This window comes from Elgaria multicarinata, chromosome 3 (assembly GCF_023053635.1).
Source record: "Elgaria multicarinata webbii isolate HBS135686 ecotype San Diego chromosome 3, rElgMul1.1.pri, whole genome shotgun sequence".
NCBI lineage: Eukaryota > Metazoa > Chordata > Lepidosauria > Squamata > Anguidae > Elgaria > Elgaria multicarinata.
In genome coordinates, this window is record NC_086173.1 from 151,929,526 (window position 1) to 151,947,428 (window position 17,903).

General features: G+C 47.8%; 1 protein-coding gene across 2 annotated transcripts; it reads left to right on the forward strand.

Moving 5' to 3' along the window:
• The first annotated feature begins 330 nt into the window (after positions 1-330).
• On the forward strand, positions 331-16,674 carry NELFE (negative elongation factor complex member E). Of its 2 annotated transcripts, none has more exons than XM_063122376.1 (11): positions 331-457; positions 4,248-4,344; positions 5,283-5,355; positions 5,477-5,622; positions 6,293-6,367; positions 7,582-7,616; positions 8,926-9,164; positions 9,993-10,137; positions 13,215-13,269; positions 15,525-15,627; positions 16,129-16,674. In XM_063122376.1, exons 2-11 carry the CDS (start codon positions 4,270-4,272, stop codon positions 16,197-16,199), a joined length of 1,017 nt encoding a protein of 338 aa, XP_062978446.1. In that variant the 5' UTR covers positions 331-457; positions 4,248-4,269; the 3' UTR covers positions 16,200-16,674. The 2 variants fall into 2 exon arrangements, with proteins under 2 accessions (XP_062978446.1, XP_062978448.1); XM_063122378.1 differs by having other exon boundaries at positions 333-425.
• Positions 16,675-17,903: the final 1,229 nt, after the last annotated feature.

The following is a 17,903-nucleotide window of genomic DNA, read 5'->3' on the forward strand; positions in this document are numbered from 1 at the left end:
CGCCCTTCCATCATAGTAAGCTTCAGCCAATGAGCAGCTTGTTATTCAAATCAGAAACTGCCTGCCTCCGGAGCCTTACGTGGTTCGAACGTTTTCGACCTGTTATACAATTGAGCCAATGAGCGGCTGTTAATGTAAATCGAGACCTCTCTGCATTATTATTATTATTATTATTATCATCATCATCATCATCATCATCATCATCATCATCATCATCCTTACTCGCATCATTCCCGCAAACTCAGGTTCCTATCTCACCAGCCAATAGGCTTCGTGTTGCTAGGCAGCTTATGCAAATTAAAGTGCCCTCCTCTTCTTACGTAATTGCGCTGGGGCGTGTCTAGACGGTGGAAGCGAAGCGTGAGCAAGAGGCAGAAAAACGGAAGACGCAGCAGCAGCAGCAACAACAACAACAACAACAGCCGGTGAATCGAAAACTTGAAAGGGGGAGTCAAAGGTGCAGTATGTATTGGCATTAGCCGTGGTGCACCACGGGCCAGGATGGCCAAGTTGGCATGACTCTCGGTGCATCATGGGAAATGATGCTTGCCCTGGTGTGCTGTGGGATGGTCCTGCGTGACCTGTTTGGATTGAAGTGAGCCCATAGGCATCCTAGGAAAAGGGCTGCCCCCAAACTGACTGGCTACAGAGCAGACTTCAGGCTTGTGGCATCTATTTTGCATTTTACCGGAAGCCAGGTGCAAAGTGGTGGCTCAGAGACATGGACATGCACTAAGCACTAAGAAACGAGGGTGCCTGTGAGCCTAGGCTCAGCCAGAAATTTATGATCAGGACTAGAAATAACTAGATGCACGAGTCCTTTCACACAAAATCCCGCTCCTGGTTTTCTGCCAAGCAGTCCTTTTCAGCAACTTAACTTGGGGGGTGGGGGCGGAATACTTTTTAGTGGTTGCTATTGTCAGGCAATTGGGAATCAGGAAGCCTTGCTGATCTGCCCACCTGTGGTATAGAAGCTTAGCATGACAGGGGCAGGCAACCTGGTGCTCTCCATCTGTTTTGGACTACAACGCCTATCAGACTTAACCAGCATGACCAGTGGTCAAAGAGTATGGGAGGTGTGGTCCAAAACATCTATAAAGCAACAGATTGCCTAGACCTGGAAGATATGAAGGAGGCAGGGCCATACGTAGGAGCCTGAAAATGTGTGTATGCTTGCCCAAAAGAGAGAATCAGTCGATGCAGAACAGAAGATTGCTAAATTTTTGTCTTATTTTACAGATTGATTGTAAACCGGTCCTTGAGCCTTTTTTGTTGTTGCTAAGGTTCAGCATTTAAAAAAAAATTTTTTTTGCTAGTGTCGCGTTCTATGCATGTTTAAAGAGGAAAAAGTCCTACATCTCCCAGCATTCCCAGCCAGCCCTCAATAAATAGATACAAGCTATTTAAGCTGCAATCCTATGAACACTTACTTAGGAAGGAGCCCCATTGAAATCAATGGGACTTTGTTCTGAGGAAACATGCATAGGGTGGCAAGGTTAATTGTATTAACCTCTAGAGAAGTAGTTGTGTTCATCTGTTGCAGCAGAAACAATGAAGGGGTTTGTGGTACCTAAAAAGCTACCAGATTTATTATGGCATAATCTTTCATGGACATGAAAGCATCTGGTAACGTGATCTCTAGCCTGTAAAAGTTGAACACCTGATAGAGTCCTGGTCCATCTGGTCTTGGTTTAGCAATAGGTTTAGCTCCATTGGTGCTTAAAATGTTGCAAATAATTCTGCTTGTGCTTGGTGTAATCATTGCTTGCATAGTAATAATCCATGTAATCATTGCTTTGCTAAACTGCTGTATTAAATCTACTACTAACGCTGTCACAAAGACAGAATTGAAGCAAATGGTCAGTGTCATGCAGTGAGAAATGCACGAGGAAGAGAAAGAAAAAGAAAGAGAAATTGAACTATTGATGGCAATGCAAGTTTAATACGGTTGGTGGGCCTAGTTAGGCCCAAAGGGAGGCTGAGAAAGCAAGGCCATAACCCTGGATATTACCTGCTCTGTGTGTAGGCCTCTGTATGTAGTTTGGTTCTTGCAAGTGAACTTCATGGTGGGATTGGAATTATGGATGTGCCTGAATGTGCTGCAATGCTGAAACTGCTTAATTGGCAGGAAATGCTTAATTGGAATTTCTAACTGTCAAGACCTTTTGATATAGTATAAGACAAATAAGCTAGCTTGATAAGGAGGACTGACCATCCAGAGCCAGTGTGGTGTAGTGGCTAAAGTGTTGGACTTGTCGGGGTTCTAGTCCCCACTCGGCCATGGAAACCCACTGGGTGACTTTGGGCCAGTCACAGACTCTCAGCCCAACCCACCTCACAGGGTTGTTGTTGTGAGGATAAAATGGAGAGGAGGAGGATTATGTATGCCGCCTTGGCTTCCTTAGAGGAAAAAAGGCTGGATATAAATGCAATAATAAATAAATTATGTTATGGGGCATCTGTTGATAAGGTTTACTTTAATCTGTCTTTGTTTTGCTTTAGAATTTTGCCAACTGCTAATTGGTTAAGATGCTATTGTGTATGAATTGACCTGCTTTTCACACTTCCAGGGGAGAAGTTCTTTGTAGGAGTCTCTCCATACAGCTTTATCACGCTCAATAAAACAGAGTTGCCTTACAACCAAAGTACTTGTCCATGGCCCAGGACTCTATTGTTGTTTTAAAGTGTTAATTATCAATGATGGTTTTAATTGTATGATAGTGAAATGTTAAATAATTGGACTTTGATGAGCAACCCCACAACTCAAGGCAAAAGGCAAGGGAGAAGGAGCTGCCTCAGTGTGGTAGCATGCACTAGCCTGGCTGTGTCTCATGCTTTCGATGCAACCTGTGGAAGCCCTTGCCACAAGCACTGCCTGTTAAATATTTATCGTTGTGGCCATAGGCCACAAGAGACGCAAACGTAATGATAATCCATCATAAAATTAAATTAAAAACAATGTAAACACATGAAGCTGCCTAAAACTGAGTCATGTGTATTAGTGGCCACGTTTTTGAAAGCCAGAAGTGGCTATGTGTAGTCTGGTCATTAGATCTACGACTAGCAAAAAAGCCCGTCATATGACAGGTGTATTTATTTTGTTCGCACTTCCTTGAATACAATATTTTTGGTATACACTTTTGTAACCCCATCAATAATTTTTAACTTTATATCCTCGGACTCTGGACATTGCTACATACAGTTGTCCATGGGTAAATACCGGTTTCTCGGAACTTGGAACTTCCCTAGAAGGCCGCAGTTACGAGAAACGTTGCTAGATGGTGCCAGAGGGCAAAAACTATTTCTTGGAAATTCCATAGAAGGCCGCAGTTCCGAGGAACGTCTGTAGATGGCGCAAGAGGGCAAAAACTCTAACTGGCTTAGAAGAGCAGTCTGGGCTGGTATATATAGATAAGAACTCCCGGCCTGGTCTGTTAGTTTGTTTATCTTATTTATAGAGAGATTTGTACCCTGCCCTTCTAGTGCACGTGCACGACTTTCAGAGCAACATGGAACAATTTAAAATCATAATGTCATAAACTACAATAACAATGCAACAACACAATAAGTTTAAAATTCATTGAACTACAACAATAAAAATGCAACAACACAATAAGTTTAAAATGCATTGAACTACAACAAAGGTAGAGACTATGGGGGTGGGGGGAGCCATAACGTTTACATGAAGCAACGGACAATGGACTTCATCTGAGGGAGGTTGGGAGGATGGCAAAAAGGGAGAGGGCCTTTTTGGTGGTGGCCCCTGGCTTATGGAACACCCTCCTCTGTGAGATCTGCCTGGTGTCAACATTGCCATCTTTTTGGTGCCAGATTAAGACTTTCCTCTACTTCCAGGCAAGTGACAGCATGCACTAAGGATTAAACAGTCCTGGAATTTATATTGTTGAGTGTGCAAAATTGCCCTATATCTTTGTACGCAAATGGCTTTACGTTATGGAAAGAGAACTTCGGCTATTGGGCGGTATAAAAATGCAATAAATAAATGTTATTATATTGTGTTTTTAGGGTTTCAATCTTTGTAAGCCACCCAGACAGCTTTGGCTATTGGGCGCTATAGAAATGTAATAAATGAAATCCTGTTGGAATAAAAATGTCTTTACAGACTGGTGAAAAACAGCTAGAGAGAGTTGCCAAGCCTGTGGGATCACCTGTGCCCATCCTGCCGTGCCCATTCCCTAGCGTCTATAAGCTTCACCTGCCTGACTGTCATTTCCTTCCTCTTTCAGGCGGTGATCTTGCCAGTCAGCCATGATTGTCTTGCCCCCAGGACTGACGGAGGAAGAGGAAGCTCTGCAGAAGAAATTTGCCAAGCTCAAGAAAAAGGTCAGACCTTGCTAGTGCTGGGGGTGAATATTATCCTAGTCAGGCCAAGCCAAACTAAGGGGCTAGGAAGCTGCCCTTCCGCCGAGTCAGTCTCTTGGCCAATCTCAGCCTACCCCAACCTCACAGGGAAGGCCAAGACCAAGGGAAGCCAACTCATCCTCTCCCGACGTGAATATACCCTGTCACTACGTTCAACATCGAAGGTCCTCCTCCGAGTGCCTACTCCGAGAGAGGCTCGGAGTGTGGCAACGAGGGACAGGGCCTTTTCGGTGGTGGCCCCCAGACTGTGGAATGATCTCCCTGACGAGGCTCGCCTGGCACCAATGCTGCTATCTTTCCGGCGCCAGGTTAAGACTTTCCTCTTTGCCCAGGCATATGGCGGCATATCTTAATCACCCACATGTTTAGTTTTTTAATCGGTTTTTAATGCTTTATGTGTGTATGTTCTGTGTTTTAGAGTTTTAAATTTTGTATACTTGTTTTTATCTCAATTTTAGAATTTTTGTAAACCGCCCAGAGAGCCCTGGCTATGGGAGCAGTATATAAGTGTAATAAATGAATGAATAAATAAATAAATAAATAAATCCTGCAAGCACTGGATGAGTAGACAGCCACATTCCCCCAGGGGAATCACTTCGTTATCTCCAATCTGTGTTTGGAGATAACAAGATGATTCCCTTCGCACTGCTCACCCTCCCGTTGCAGGTTCCTCTTCCTGCCTTCTTCCAAATCCCCCAGTAGCCGGCATACTAGGGAGGCGGAGCCTGCAGAGCAAGGCCCAAACTCTGTAGGCTGGATGGGCAACTCTGCGGGCGGAAGTACACCAATATAGGGCAGAGATGAAAACTGCCCCATTAAAAGGGATTTCAGAACAAGAGGGAGATAGGGCTGTAAGTGTTCTTAACTCTCTCTCTCTCTTTTTATATATTCCACCCCAGAAAAAAGCCCTGATGGCCTTAAAGAAGCAACAGAGCTCAACCAGTCAAGCTAGCCAGGGTGGAATTAAACGCTGTAAGTCAGGCCTCCGTGAAAAGGGGCGTAACGGGGTATAGTGATGTCTGGGGCATCAGCTCTTAGGAATCTCTCTCTCTCTTTCTCTTCCTCCTCACCCCCCCACCACCACGCCCTGCAGCCATCTCAGACCAGCCGGTAGTGGACACAGCCACAGCCACTGAGCAAGCCAAGATGCTGGTGAAAACGGGGGCCATCAGCGCCATTAAAGCCGAGAACAAGAACTCGGGGTTCAAGCGCTCTCGCACCCTGGAGGGGAAGCTGAAAGTAAGTGGAGCCAACAGGTGGAGGTGCCACAGTGCACAGTTTAATACAAGGGTACAGAACCTCTCTCTGCCCGAGGGCCGGATTCCATTTTGGAGAAGCTCTCGGGGGGCCGCAGTCCAGTGGTGGAGACAGGCAACAAATAACAAAACTACCAGCCTGTTTTAGCTTAAAGCTCTTGCTGCCAGTCACTAAGCCTTAGAAGAGGCATTTCTAAGCCGTTTTGAAGAGGGCGGGGGGAAGAGCACAGAGAAGAGCCAGTGTGGCCTAATGGTTAGAGTGTTGGACTGGGAGTCAGGAGATCCAGGTTCTAGACCGCACTCGAACATGGAAGGCCACTGGGTGACTTTGGGCCAGTCACAGACTCTCAGCCCAACCTACCTCACAGGGTTGTTGTTGTGAGGATAAAATGGAGAGGGGAATTATGTACGCCACCTTGGGTTCCTTGGAAGAAAAAACGTGGGAGATAAATGCGATAAATAAACAAAAGCCAGAAACTACCAAACGATCAGTGGTTGGAAAAAGGATGTGGAGCCATCTCGGTAAGGTGGGTGGCTCTCTGAGGAAACCCAGAGGGCCGGATTGGGACCCCAAGCGGGCCTGAGGTTCTCCCCTCCTGGTTTAATAGGAGGGGGTCCTATCCAGCATACTTCTAATCTCTGTGTGTCTTTAGGATCCCGAAAAAGGACCGGCTCCGACTTTCCAGCCTTTTCAGCGCAGCATCTCGGCAGATGATGATTCCCAAGAGGTACCTGGGATTTATTTTCCTGGCTAGGGCATGGGAATCTAACGAGTTAGGGTAGAGGTGGGCAAATCTGCCCTGCTCCTCCTCCCCTTTCCCTTTCCTTCCCTGGTTCACATTACCCCAGAGGGCAGCCTGTCGTGTCCTCCTCTTTCCTGGAGCTCCACCCACTTTCTGTGAAGCACTGATATCCTGACCTACAGCCAGGGTCTAAGGCAACCGTCCATGCTGGCATGGACCCCTATGCATCATGGGATAGGCTGGCGAGATTGTATGATGGGTGTAGGCCGTTGTGCATCGCGGGAAGACCTGGTTGTGTGAGTGCGTTGTGGGAAGCAGCCAAAAATCAACCGATCACTAGGAGAACAGTTCTCAAACCAAACTGTGAACCGCCCAGAGAGCTTCGGCTATTGGGCGGTATAAAAATGAAATAAATAAATAAATAAATAAACTCCCGGGCTGTACCAAGGGAATAGATGCTGAGGTAGCAATGACTCTCTTCTGAGTTGCTACCTCATGAGCTGCTCTCAAATGCCTTGTGAGCCCCAGTTTAGCCAACCAGCCAGGCTTAGAAACAACATGCCATTTTGAAACAGTGAAGGTAAATGAAAGATCCCGTAAGACCTTTGGGTGGGAGATGTCCTCAGAGGCACCGCTAGGGTGGGACCATGAGGCACAGGTCTGGGGCCCTGGATTCTGAGAGGGGCCCCCGATAGGCAGCTCTGGGCATTGCCTCCTCCTCCTCCTCCTGCTGTGACACTAAAGGAAAGCGCCACAACAATGCAGTCCCAGAACCTGCCATTTCAACTTAAAAGTATTTTTCTTTGTTAATTTTGGCTAGCAGCACGCTGAACCAATCAGACACTGCCTTTGGGCATCGGGGTGGCCCTAAAGGTCCCCAGAGTAGCGAGAGGCTCCTGCACCGGCGCTTTCCTTTAGCGGTGTTGTGGCATGACAGGAGGAGGAACCAGAGCTGCCACGCCCCCCAGGTAAAATAACGGAACCATCCAGAATGACTGGGTTGGCTGGCAGGCTGGGGAGAAGAGGCTGGCCAAGGGGAGCCGGGTTTCTTCAGATAAGGCCTTTGCCCAGAGCCTTGCCTTCAAGCCTGGCAGTGCCTCTGGGCGTCCTGATTTTTCAACCAAGGATTGCAAGCGGATCGTTATTGTGAAATAGTCGGTGACTTCCTTTCCTCTCCTTTTTTTAACGTTTCGTTTTAGGCACGGCGCCCCCAGAGGAAGTCTCTCTACGAAAGGTTGGTTTGGGTCATGTGCTGTCGTGTTCATCACCAAATCCAGATAAATTTATTTATTTTATTTATTTATTTATTACATTTTTATACCGCCCAATAGCCAAAGCTCTCTGGATGGTTCATAAATGGTCCTCTCAACATGAAATCCACCCAGTAAAATCTGGGTAGATTCCAGAAAAAACCCTGTGAGTTACGGCTGGGTTGTAGCAGCTTAATCGTGTTGTGCTCAGGTATGACGGTTGCTGTTTTGTGACCAGTCTTGCATCCTTCCGAAACGGACTGTAATTTTCTTCCCTTCGTGATTCAGATAGTGGGAAATATTCAGGTGTGTAGTAGGGTCTTCCTCACACTGTTTTGCTGAAAAGCTATGCCTAAGAGCCTCTTGAGGCACCTTAAAAGACTAACGGATTTCTTTCGGCCTCCATTTTTAGCAACTACAGCAGCTTTCCACAACCTGGTGTCTTCAAGACGTTTTGGACCTCAACTCATATCAGCCCTCTTGGAATTGCTAACAATCAGGAATCCTGGTCTTGTAGGCCAAAGCACACCTAGAGGGTCTCAGGCTGGGCTGCAGCATAAAGTGTTGTCATGAGCCAGTGTGGCGTAGTGGCTAAAGTGTTGGACTGGGAGTCAGGAGATCCAGGTTCTAGTCCCCACTTGGCCATGGAAGTCGACTGGGTGACTTATTTATTTATTTGTTGCCTTTCTATACTGCCCCAAAGCTGAAGCTTTGGGCCAGTCACAGACTCTCAGCCCAGCCTACCTCACAGGGTTGTTGTTTGTGAGGGTAAAACGGAGAGCCAGGAGGATTATGTGCGCCGCCTTGGGTTCCTTGGAGGAAAAGAGGCAGGATATAAATGCAATAAATGAGCTGTGGGTATCCGGATGGGCCTAGAGCAGCCTTCCTCAACCTGGGGCGCTCCAGATGTGTTGGACTACAACTCCCAGAATGCCCCGGCTGGGGCATTCTGGGAGATGCAGTCCAACACATCTGGAGCGCCCCAGGTTGAGGAAGGCTGGCCTAGAGCAAGTAAACCCCAGTGCCAGAGGGTAGCGATATGCAGAAAGTGCAGACAGTGACACTTGCAAAAGAGTTGTTGGCGACAGCACAGAATCTTGGCATCGCTAGCAACTTTTTTTTAAAAAAAGTTTCAAGATAAATTGATAAGGGGGCGGGGCTAGGTAACGCCGTCACTTGTTGGGTGTGGGGGTGGCAATGGCCGTCAGTCCTTCTGATCTCCCCAGCCCCTCCTCCTCCCCAGTCCTGCAGCCCCCTGCAAATTGATCCTCTGCCTTGCCTGCTCTTCCCCAGCTTTGTGAGCTCCAGCGACCGTCTGCAGGATTCGGAGAAGGACCCAGAAACACCCAGGGACCCGGAGAAGGAGTCGGAGCGGAGTGAAGACCTGCGCGGTTACGAGTGGGACTACGACCGGGATCGGAGCCAGGACAGGAGCCGGGACCGCGACAGAGACCGGGACAGGGACAGGGACAGGGACCGAGACAGAGACAGAGACCGGGACCGGGACCGGGACCGAGAGGGCAGCTTCCGCCGTAAGGCATTCACGGGTCTTCTGGAGAGGGCAGTGCGGAGACAGTAGCTTTTTGGTTAGAACCAAAGCCCTGGCTTCTCAATGAAGGCGGCGGGGAGCAGAGTTGGGTGTTCGGATCTTGCCAAGAGAGGCTAGGATCTGGGTTTGGGGCTTCTGTGAATAAGTAGAGTTGGTAACAGGGAGAGACCGGTTGGGAAGAAGGCGGATGTATGTATTATTCATTTATATCCCACCTTTTTTCCTCCAAGGAACCCAAGGTGGTGTACGTAATCCTCCTCTTCTCCACTTTATCCTCACAGCAACCACCCTGTGAGGTGGGTTCGGCTGAGAGTCTGTGACTGGCCCGAAGTCACCCAGTGGATTCCCATGGCCGAGTGGGGACTAGAACCCGGATCTCTCGACTCCCAGTCCGACACTTTAGCCACCAGACCAGACTGGCGCATAGGTTCCCTGGGAGGGTGGCTAAACTTTTGAGAAGAATGAGCATCCAGCTTGGGTTGGCAGGAGCCCCCGGCTCCCCGAGCCACGCCACTTACCAGGCCTGGTCCAACAGCAGCAGCAGGGTCCATGAGCGTCTGGCAGCTGCCTGCTCCTTCCCTGAGTTTCCGTGTTTTATAAACATGGCGGCTCAGGTATTTCTGGGGCTTCCCTCTCTTCCTCCTCCTGCCCTGCCGCTGCAGTAGCCAGGATGGGAAGAGGAGGGCTTGGCGGGCGCATGCACCAACCGCACGGCGGTGCGTCCGTCCATCCCTACCTCCAGGAAGGGCCCTCCTGGGATAAGGATGTCAACTTTTTTCTGAGCTGCCTTTCTTCCTACCCCTCTACCCAGGATCGGACTCTTTCCCAGACCGACGCGCCCCACGCAAAGGGAACACGGTGTACGTGTACGGGGCAGATATGAACCAGACCATGCTTCGCACTGCTTTCTCGGCCTTCGGAAATATCATTGACCTCTCCATGGACAACCCCCACAAGTGAGTGCTGGGGAAGACGACGGTCAGGGCTGGCCCAAGACGTTTTTGGGCCTGAGATGGAAAAATCTAAATGAAACCTTGGCTCCAAAACCAATGTGGAGCACAACCCATCAAGTTGTTTTCCTGGCCAGGCCACACTGAAATCATAGAACCATAGAATAAGAGAGTTGGAAGGGGCCTACAAGGCCATCGAGTCCAACCCCCTGCTCAACGCAGGAATCTACCTTTAAGCATCCCTGGCAGATGGCTGTCCAGCTGCCTCTTGAAGGCCTCTCATGTGGGAGAGCCCACCACCTTCCCAGGTCATTGCTTCCATTGTCGTACTGCTCTAACAGTCAGGAAGCTTTTCCTGATGTCCAGCTGGAATCTGGCTTCCTGTCACTTGAGCACAGAACTTCCCAGTGGATTGCTACCAGGAGGCAGGTCTGCCTACGCCCCACCCTGCCACCCATAATGGCACCCCGAATTTGCCACCTGGGGATCTCTCCTTGCCTTGTGACCAATGGGCACAACTGATCCATTTCTGCTGTCTTGGGGTACAATTCTATCCAAGCGGGTGGTACCCTGTCAATGCCACTTTGTCCATAAGTTTCAGGTATTGTTTCCAAAGCCTAGTTGATGTGGACGACGAGCTGCGTCCAGAACTGAGAAAACAGGCCGACCACAACTGCTGTGCATTAAGGGAGGGTTTGTAAAACTGCGCTGCCAGTAATTGGAGGAGGTTGGCATATTTTTCACGAACAATTGTGAAGTGGAGTGGTGGCTTGGGTTGCACCTAACACTAACAGTCTTGATAGGCTGGAGTGCTGGGCTGAAAACAACAGGATGAAATTTAATAGGGATAAATGCCAAGTTCTACATTTAGGAAATAGAAACCAAAGGCACAGTTACAAGATGGGGGATACTTGGCTCAGCAATACAACAAACGAGAAGGATCTTGGAATTGTTGTAGATCGCAAGCTGAATATGAGCCAACAGTGTGATATGGCTGCAAGAAAGGCAAATGCTATTTCGGGCTGCATTAATAGAAGTATAGCTTCCAAATCACGTGAGGTACTGGTTCCTCTCTATTCAGCCCTGGTTAGGCCTCATCTAGAGTATTGCGTCCAGTTCTGGGCTCCACAATTCAAGTAGGACGCAGACAAGCTGGAGAGTGTTCAGAGGAGGGCAACCAGGATGATCAGGGGTCTGGAAACAAAGCCCTGTGAAGAGAGACTGAAAAAACTGGGCATGTTTAGCCTGGAGAAGAGAAGATTGAGGGGAGACATGATAGCACTTTTCAAATACTTAAAAGGTTGTCACACAGAGGAGGGCCAGGATCTCTTCTCGATCCTCCCAGAGTGCAGGACACGGAATAACGGGCTCAAGTTACAGGAAGCCAGATTCCAGCTGGACATCAGGAAAAACTTCCTGACTGTTAGAGCAGTGCGACAATGGAATCATTTACCTAGGGAGGTTGTGGGCTCTCCCACACTAGAGGCCTTCAAGAGGCAGCTGAACAACCATCTGTCAGGGATGCTTTAGGGTGGATTCCTGCATTGAGCAGGGGGTTGGACTCGATGGCCTTGTAGGCCCCTTCCAACTCTGCTATTCTATGATTCTATGAAAGTCGTGGGAGGAGGAATTCAGTTTTGCTTTAACAGATTCCCACATTGATACGAACAAGTCAGGAAGTGTGGTTTTAAATAACCCCCTTTTTAACAAATAAATAAAATTAAAATAATACAAGCCAGCAACCAAACCGGGGTGCCAAACAACCCTGGCTTTTGTTTTTGGCAATTGTCAACTTTCTACTAAACCTCAGTTCCCCATTTGCACCTAATGACCAGTGAGGAATCGGCTAAATTGAAACGGAATTCTGGTTTATTCCTCCTGCTGGTCGTGCCGGAGGAGGAGAGGGGAGCAGGAGTGCACAGGCTCAGAGCTTTCTGCTCATTATTTTATTTATTTATTTGTAATTCCTATGTACTGCTTAGTAGTATAAAATCTCTTAAGCAGTACATACAGCGCTAAACCATATTTTAGCGATACATGCAAATACTCACACAATGTTTTCCTGAAGGCAGGTGAAAGGGGCAAAATTACTTTCTCTGTTCGTTGATCCAAAGTGAGGAGTTGCCTTGTTTGCTCCTTTAATTTAAAAGGCTCCACAACCTTTTCTCTCTCCCTTCATCCCCTTTGTGGCTTATATCATGATACATCCCCTGCCGGTGGCGTTTGCTCCTCCAACTCAGCAGCCTGAAATGATCTGGCTGCCTCAAACCGCTTTGCCTTTTTCTCTCTTGCTGCTGCTCCCACCTGGAAAGTTCTTCCTTCTTCCTTTTCTCCAATGCTGCCTCTTCTGCCTCCAGCGATACCTGTGTGATACCAGCTCTCTCTCTTTCTCTTCATAGAATCATAGAATAGTAGAGTTGGAAGGGGCCTATAAGGCCATCGAGTCCAACCCCCTGCTCAATGCAGGAATCCACCCTAAAGCATCCCTGACAGATGGTTGTCCAGCTGCCTCTTGAAGGCCTCTAGTGTGGGAGAGCCCACCACCTCCCTAGGTAACTGGTTCCATTATCGTACTGCTCAAACAGGAAGTTTTTCCTGATGTCCAGCCAGAATCTGGCTTCCTTTAACTTGCTCCCATTATTCCGTGTCCTGCACTCTGGGAAGATCACGAAGAGATCCTGGCCATCCTCTTTGTGACTGTGACAACCTTTCAAGGACTTGAAGAGTTGCTATCGTGTCTCCCCTCAGTCTCCTCCAGGCTAAACATGCTCAGTTCTTTCAGTCTCTCCTCATAGGGCTTTGTTTCCAGACCCCTGATCATCCTGGTTGCCCTCCTCTGAACACACTCCAGCTTGTCTGCGTCCTTCCTTCAAACCCATCCTCCACTTCCCACCCATTCCTCTTTGGTTCCCCCTTTAGAGTGGAATCCCCTCAAGGATAGGGCACTGTTGCCTTGTGCTTTGCAAAATGGCCCATCCGCCTATGGCCATTTATCAAGCAACCCCACCTTTTGGCAAAGCGCACTCAGGCGCACTGGTTACATTGCAGTGTCAACACTAACCCGTGTCTTTTCCTACCCTCAGCTGTGCTTTTGTCACTTATGAGAAGATGGAGTCTGCGGATGAAGCCATTGCTGAGGTATTAGCTTCTGGCTGTTCTTCCCCCTTGCCTGCAGTGGGGCTAAGAAACAAGAAGAAAGGGGAGGCTCATTGGTAGTATATGTGCTCTGCATGCAGAAGGTCCCAGGTAAAGCTGGAAAACCTCTTCCTGAAGCTTGGAGAGCCTCTGCAGCAAAATATTGCAGTGTGAAATGCTGCTTTTCAGTGTTCTGGTCAGCCATTGACTGAGTTTGAATCTGTACCTTTAGGATCCAGTGAGTCGGGGGGAGGGTCAAGCATACTCAGTGTCAAAGTCCACAGACTCCAGATATTAATTTATTATATTATATTATATTATATTATATTATATTATATTATATTATAACAACGATTCTGGGGACAATTAAAAAACAAAACGAACTCCGCATATGTTATTAACTGCCCGGGAAAAGAGAAAAGTCTTGACCTGGTGCCGAAAACATAACAATGTTGGCGCCAGGCGAGACTCTTCGGGGAGATCATTCCATAATGTACACCACCCTGAGAGCTTATTGATATAGGGCAGGATATCAATGCTTTAAATAAATAAATAAATAAATGAGGGGCCACCACTGAAAAGGCCCTCTCTCTTGTTGCCATCCTCCAAGCTTCCCTTGGAGTAGGCACTCAGAGGAGGACCTTAGATATTGAGCGCAATGTACGGGTAGGTTCATGTTGGGAGAGGCGTTCCATCAGGTATTGTGGTCCCAAGCCATTGAAATGTACTTGGGACCCTGTTTTTAGGCAGGTTTCTAGAGAGGCATTTTGACCTCTTTCACAATGTTTTCCCAGATGATCCAAGAATGTGCTGGTTTCATATTCTCCATGAGGCTATTGTAGCTCCTGTTAACATCTTCTTGGATATATTTCCTTTTCATCAGCAGCTGTTGACTGTCAACAAAGATGCCATGGTCTCACACTGGCTACCATTAAAATCTGGCAAAATGGCAAGCAGCTTTCATGGAGCTGGATTTTTAGGCAATCGTTGTCCATCTTAGTCCATCCATCATGGCTGTTCTAGAGGAGAGGGGTAGGGAAACGGTGGCCCCCCCAAATGTTGCTGGACTACAGCTCCCACCAGCCCTGGCCCAAGGTCTCTGGCCCAGGAAGCTAAGCCTATTCAGTTTGTGCTAAACTATAGTTTAGGGGCATCTTCTAGAGAGGTAGTTATGTTACACTGTTACAGCAGCAGCAGTACAGAATATTGTGACACCTTAAAGTATTGACAGATTTAAGCTACAATCCTATGCATGTTTAGACAGAAAAAAGTCCCATAACTCCCAGCACAGCTGGCTGGGGCATGCTGGAAGTTGTAGATCTTTTTTCTCTCATAGAATAGTAGAGTTGGAAGGGGCCTATAAGGCCATCGAGTCCAACCTCCTGCTCAATGCAGGAATCCACCTTAAAGCATCTCTGACAGATGGCTGTCCTACTGCCTCTTGAAGGCCGCTCATGTGGGAGAGCCCACAACCTCCCTAGGCAATTAGTTCCACTGTCATACTGCTCTAACAGTCAGGATGTTTTTCCTGATGTCCAGCCGGAATCTGGCTTCCTGTCACTTGAGCCCGTGATTCCATGTCCTACGCTCTGGGATGATGGAGAAGAGATCCTGGCCCTCCTCTGTGTGACAGCCTTTTAAGTATTTGAATAGTGCTATCATGTCTCCCCTCAATCTTCTCTTCTCCAGGCTAAACATGCCCAGTTCTTTCAGTCTCTCTTCATAGGGCTTTGTTTCCAGACCCCTGATCCTCCTCGTTGCCCTCCTCTGAACACGTATAAACATGCATAGGGTTGCGCTCTTAGAATGCAATCTAATGCGTACTTATTTGGGAGTAAGCCCCCTTGAACACAGTGGGATTTATTTCTGAATAAAGATGTGGTTAGTTTTTAATAGTCTTTAAGCTGCTGCAATACTCTTTTTCATTCTAGAAATCACTCTGGACCACCAAGGGTGCAATCTTAGGCATATCTAGACATAAACATGCTGGCTGGGGTATGCTGGGAATCGTAGGACTCCCCCCCCCCCCCGTGTCTAAACATTCATAGGATTACGCCCTAAGTCAGCCTTTCTCAACCTGGGGCGCTCCAGATGTGTTGGACTGCATCTCCCATCTTACCATCGTTTCAGCTAGGGCAGCCTTCCTCAAGCTGGCTGGGGCATTCTGGGAGTTGTAGTCCAACACATCTGGAGCGCCCCAAGTTGAGAAAGGCTGCCCTAAGTGATTCCTTGCTTAGGATCTCTCGGTCTCCTTACAGCTCAACGGTACTGTTGTAGAAGATGTGCAGCTGAAGGTCAGCATTGCCCGCAAACAACCCATGCTGGATGCAGCCACTGGAAAATCTGTGTGGGGATCTTTGGGTAAGGACACTGATTTTTTGGAGGGGGGGAGTTGCTGGCTTGACCCAAGACCCGGGGGGGGGGGGGAGGATGGATATGGGAGTCATGGAGCCGAAACCGCCTGTATTTTTTTGTGAGACAGGAATCAGATGCAGAGAAGAAAAGGGATCAGGATGGGGGTGGTGGGCAGAAGGAGCGTGAGCTGGTGGCAAGAAATAGCAGCTCGTTGCCTGTTTTATTCACTCATTTTATTCATTTATTTCTCTTTGTTGAGAACCACAGTAAAAAGCAATTGCAAAGTACAGAGCTAAGTCTAAGCTGTATAGATGTTTCTCTTCTGTATTTTATCAAAGGGATTAAGGTCAGTTTAAGTTCCCAAAACTCTTCTTGTACCTGAAATGAATTTAGGGATATCTGCCTGGTAGGAACTAGCAACCCCACTACCCCTCTCTTCTTTGGAGGTGGAAAAAGCTGGTGTCTTTCTCTTGCTGGGATCACTGATGTGCTTCTCTCCTTTTCCAGCCGTAAGGAATAGCATCAAGGGCTCTCACCGAGACAAGCGGTCCCTGGTGATCCACGAGGACATCTTCTGAGGCCGGTGTGGCCGTCCTTCTGTGACCGGTGCAGCATTTTTCCTTTTGCGTTGTTTAATCGAATTGTTCAAATAAATGTTGGCTATTTTTATCTTTTTCGGGCTGTCGTAATTCTGGCTCAGGACTGCATCTTCAAAAAGTACTGTCTCCGTTCTCTTCAACGCCTTCTGCTCAGACTTGGACCTCAAAATTTGCCTGACCTGACAAACTCCTGTTTATCCTCCCTGTTCACTCTCTCTCTGGAAGCTGGCTTCCTTTTCTAGCTTCTAGTGCAGTGGTTCTCAACCTTCCTAATGCCGCAACCCTTTAATACAATTCCTCATGTTGTGGTGACCCCCAACCATAAAATTATTTTCGTTGCTACTTCATAACTGTAATTTTTCTACTGTTATGAATTGTAATGTCAATATCTGATATGCAGGATGTATTTTCATTGTTACAAACTGAACATAATTAAAGCATAGCTTTTAACAGAGTAGCTGCTTGTACGGGGTGTATGTGATCGGGTTGGCGCGATGATGTCATCATGCCGGGCACTCGTATGTGGGTGTATCTGCATGTGGGCGGACCCTCCTGGAGACGGATAGAGGAGCGGTGTCTCGGTTCCTAAGACCATCGGAAATACGTGTTTTCCGATGGTCTTAGGCGACCCCTGTGAAAGGGTCGTTTGACCCCCAAAGGGGTCGCGACCCACAGGTTGAGAACCGCTGTTCTAGTATCAACAAACATGTAGTCAGGGGTGATCCGGTGGACATTGTTTACTTGGATTTCCAAAAGGCTTTTGATAAAGTCCCCTACCAAAGACTCCTGAATAAACTTAGTAGTCATGGAATAAGAAGAGAGGTCCTCTTATGGATCAGTAACTGGTTAAAGAACAGAAAGCGGAGCAGGAATAAATGGTCAATTCTCCCGATGGAAGAAGTAAATAGTGGGGTCCCACAGGGATTGGGATTGGGACCAATTCTTTTCAACTTGTTCCTAAATGATCTGGAATTAGGAGTGAGCAGCAAAGTGGCCAAGTTTGCTGACGACACCAAATTATTTAAGGTTGTTAAAACACAAAGGGATTGAAGAGCTCCAAAGGGATCTCTCCAAGCTGGGAGACTGGGCATCTGAATGGCAGATGCGGTTCAATGTATGCAAGTGTAAGGTGATGCACGTTGGGGCAAAAAACCCCAACTTCAAGTATAACCTAGTGGGATCGGAGCTGGCAGTGACCGAACAAGAAAGAGATCTTGGGATTGTGGGGAACAGCTTGATGAAGATGTCCACCCACTGTGCGGCCGCTATGAAGAAGGCAAACTCCATGTTAGGCATTATAAGAAAAGGAATTGAGAATAAAACGGCCAGTATCGTACTGTCCTTATATAAATCTATGGTCACGTGCAGTACTGCTTGAGGGAGGGGTTCCCGCCCAAAACACCTCAGCTATGGAAGTTTCCGGAACAAGGCTCCGTGCAGGCACAGAACCCGTAGGTGTGATGCACAGAGACCACGAAGAAGAACACTGATGTTGAGATGTAAATGCAGAATGGGTGTATGCTGGCATTGGGCCACTATGCGTCTTGGGACAGGCTGGGAAGTTTGCATGGTGGAAGTTGGCCACTGCGTCTAGTGGGAGGACCTTGTTGTCCATGTGCACTGTGAGATATGACTGAAAATCAACAGATCTCTACGAGAGCAACTCAGATTGAACTCCTCTGT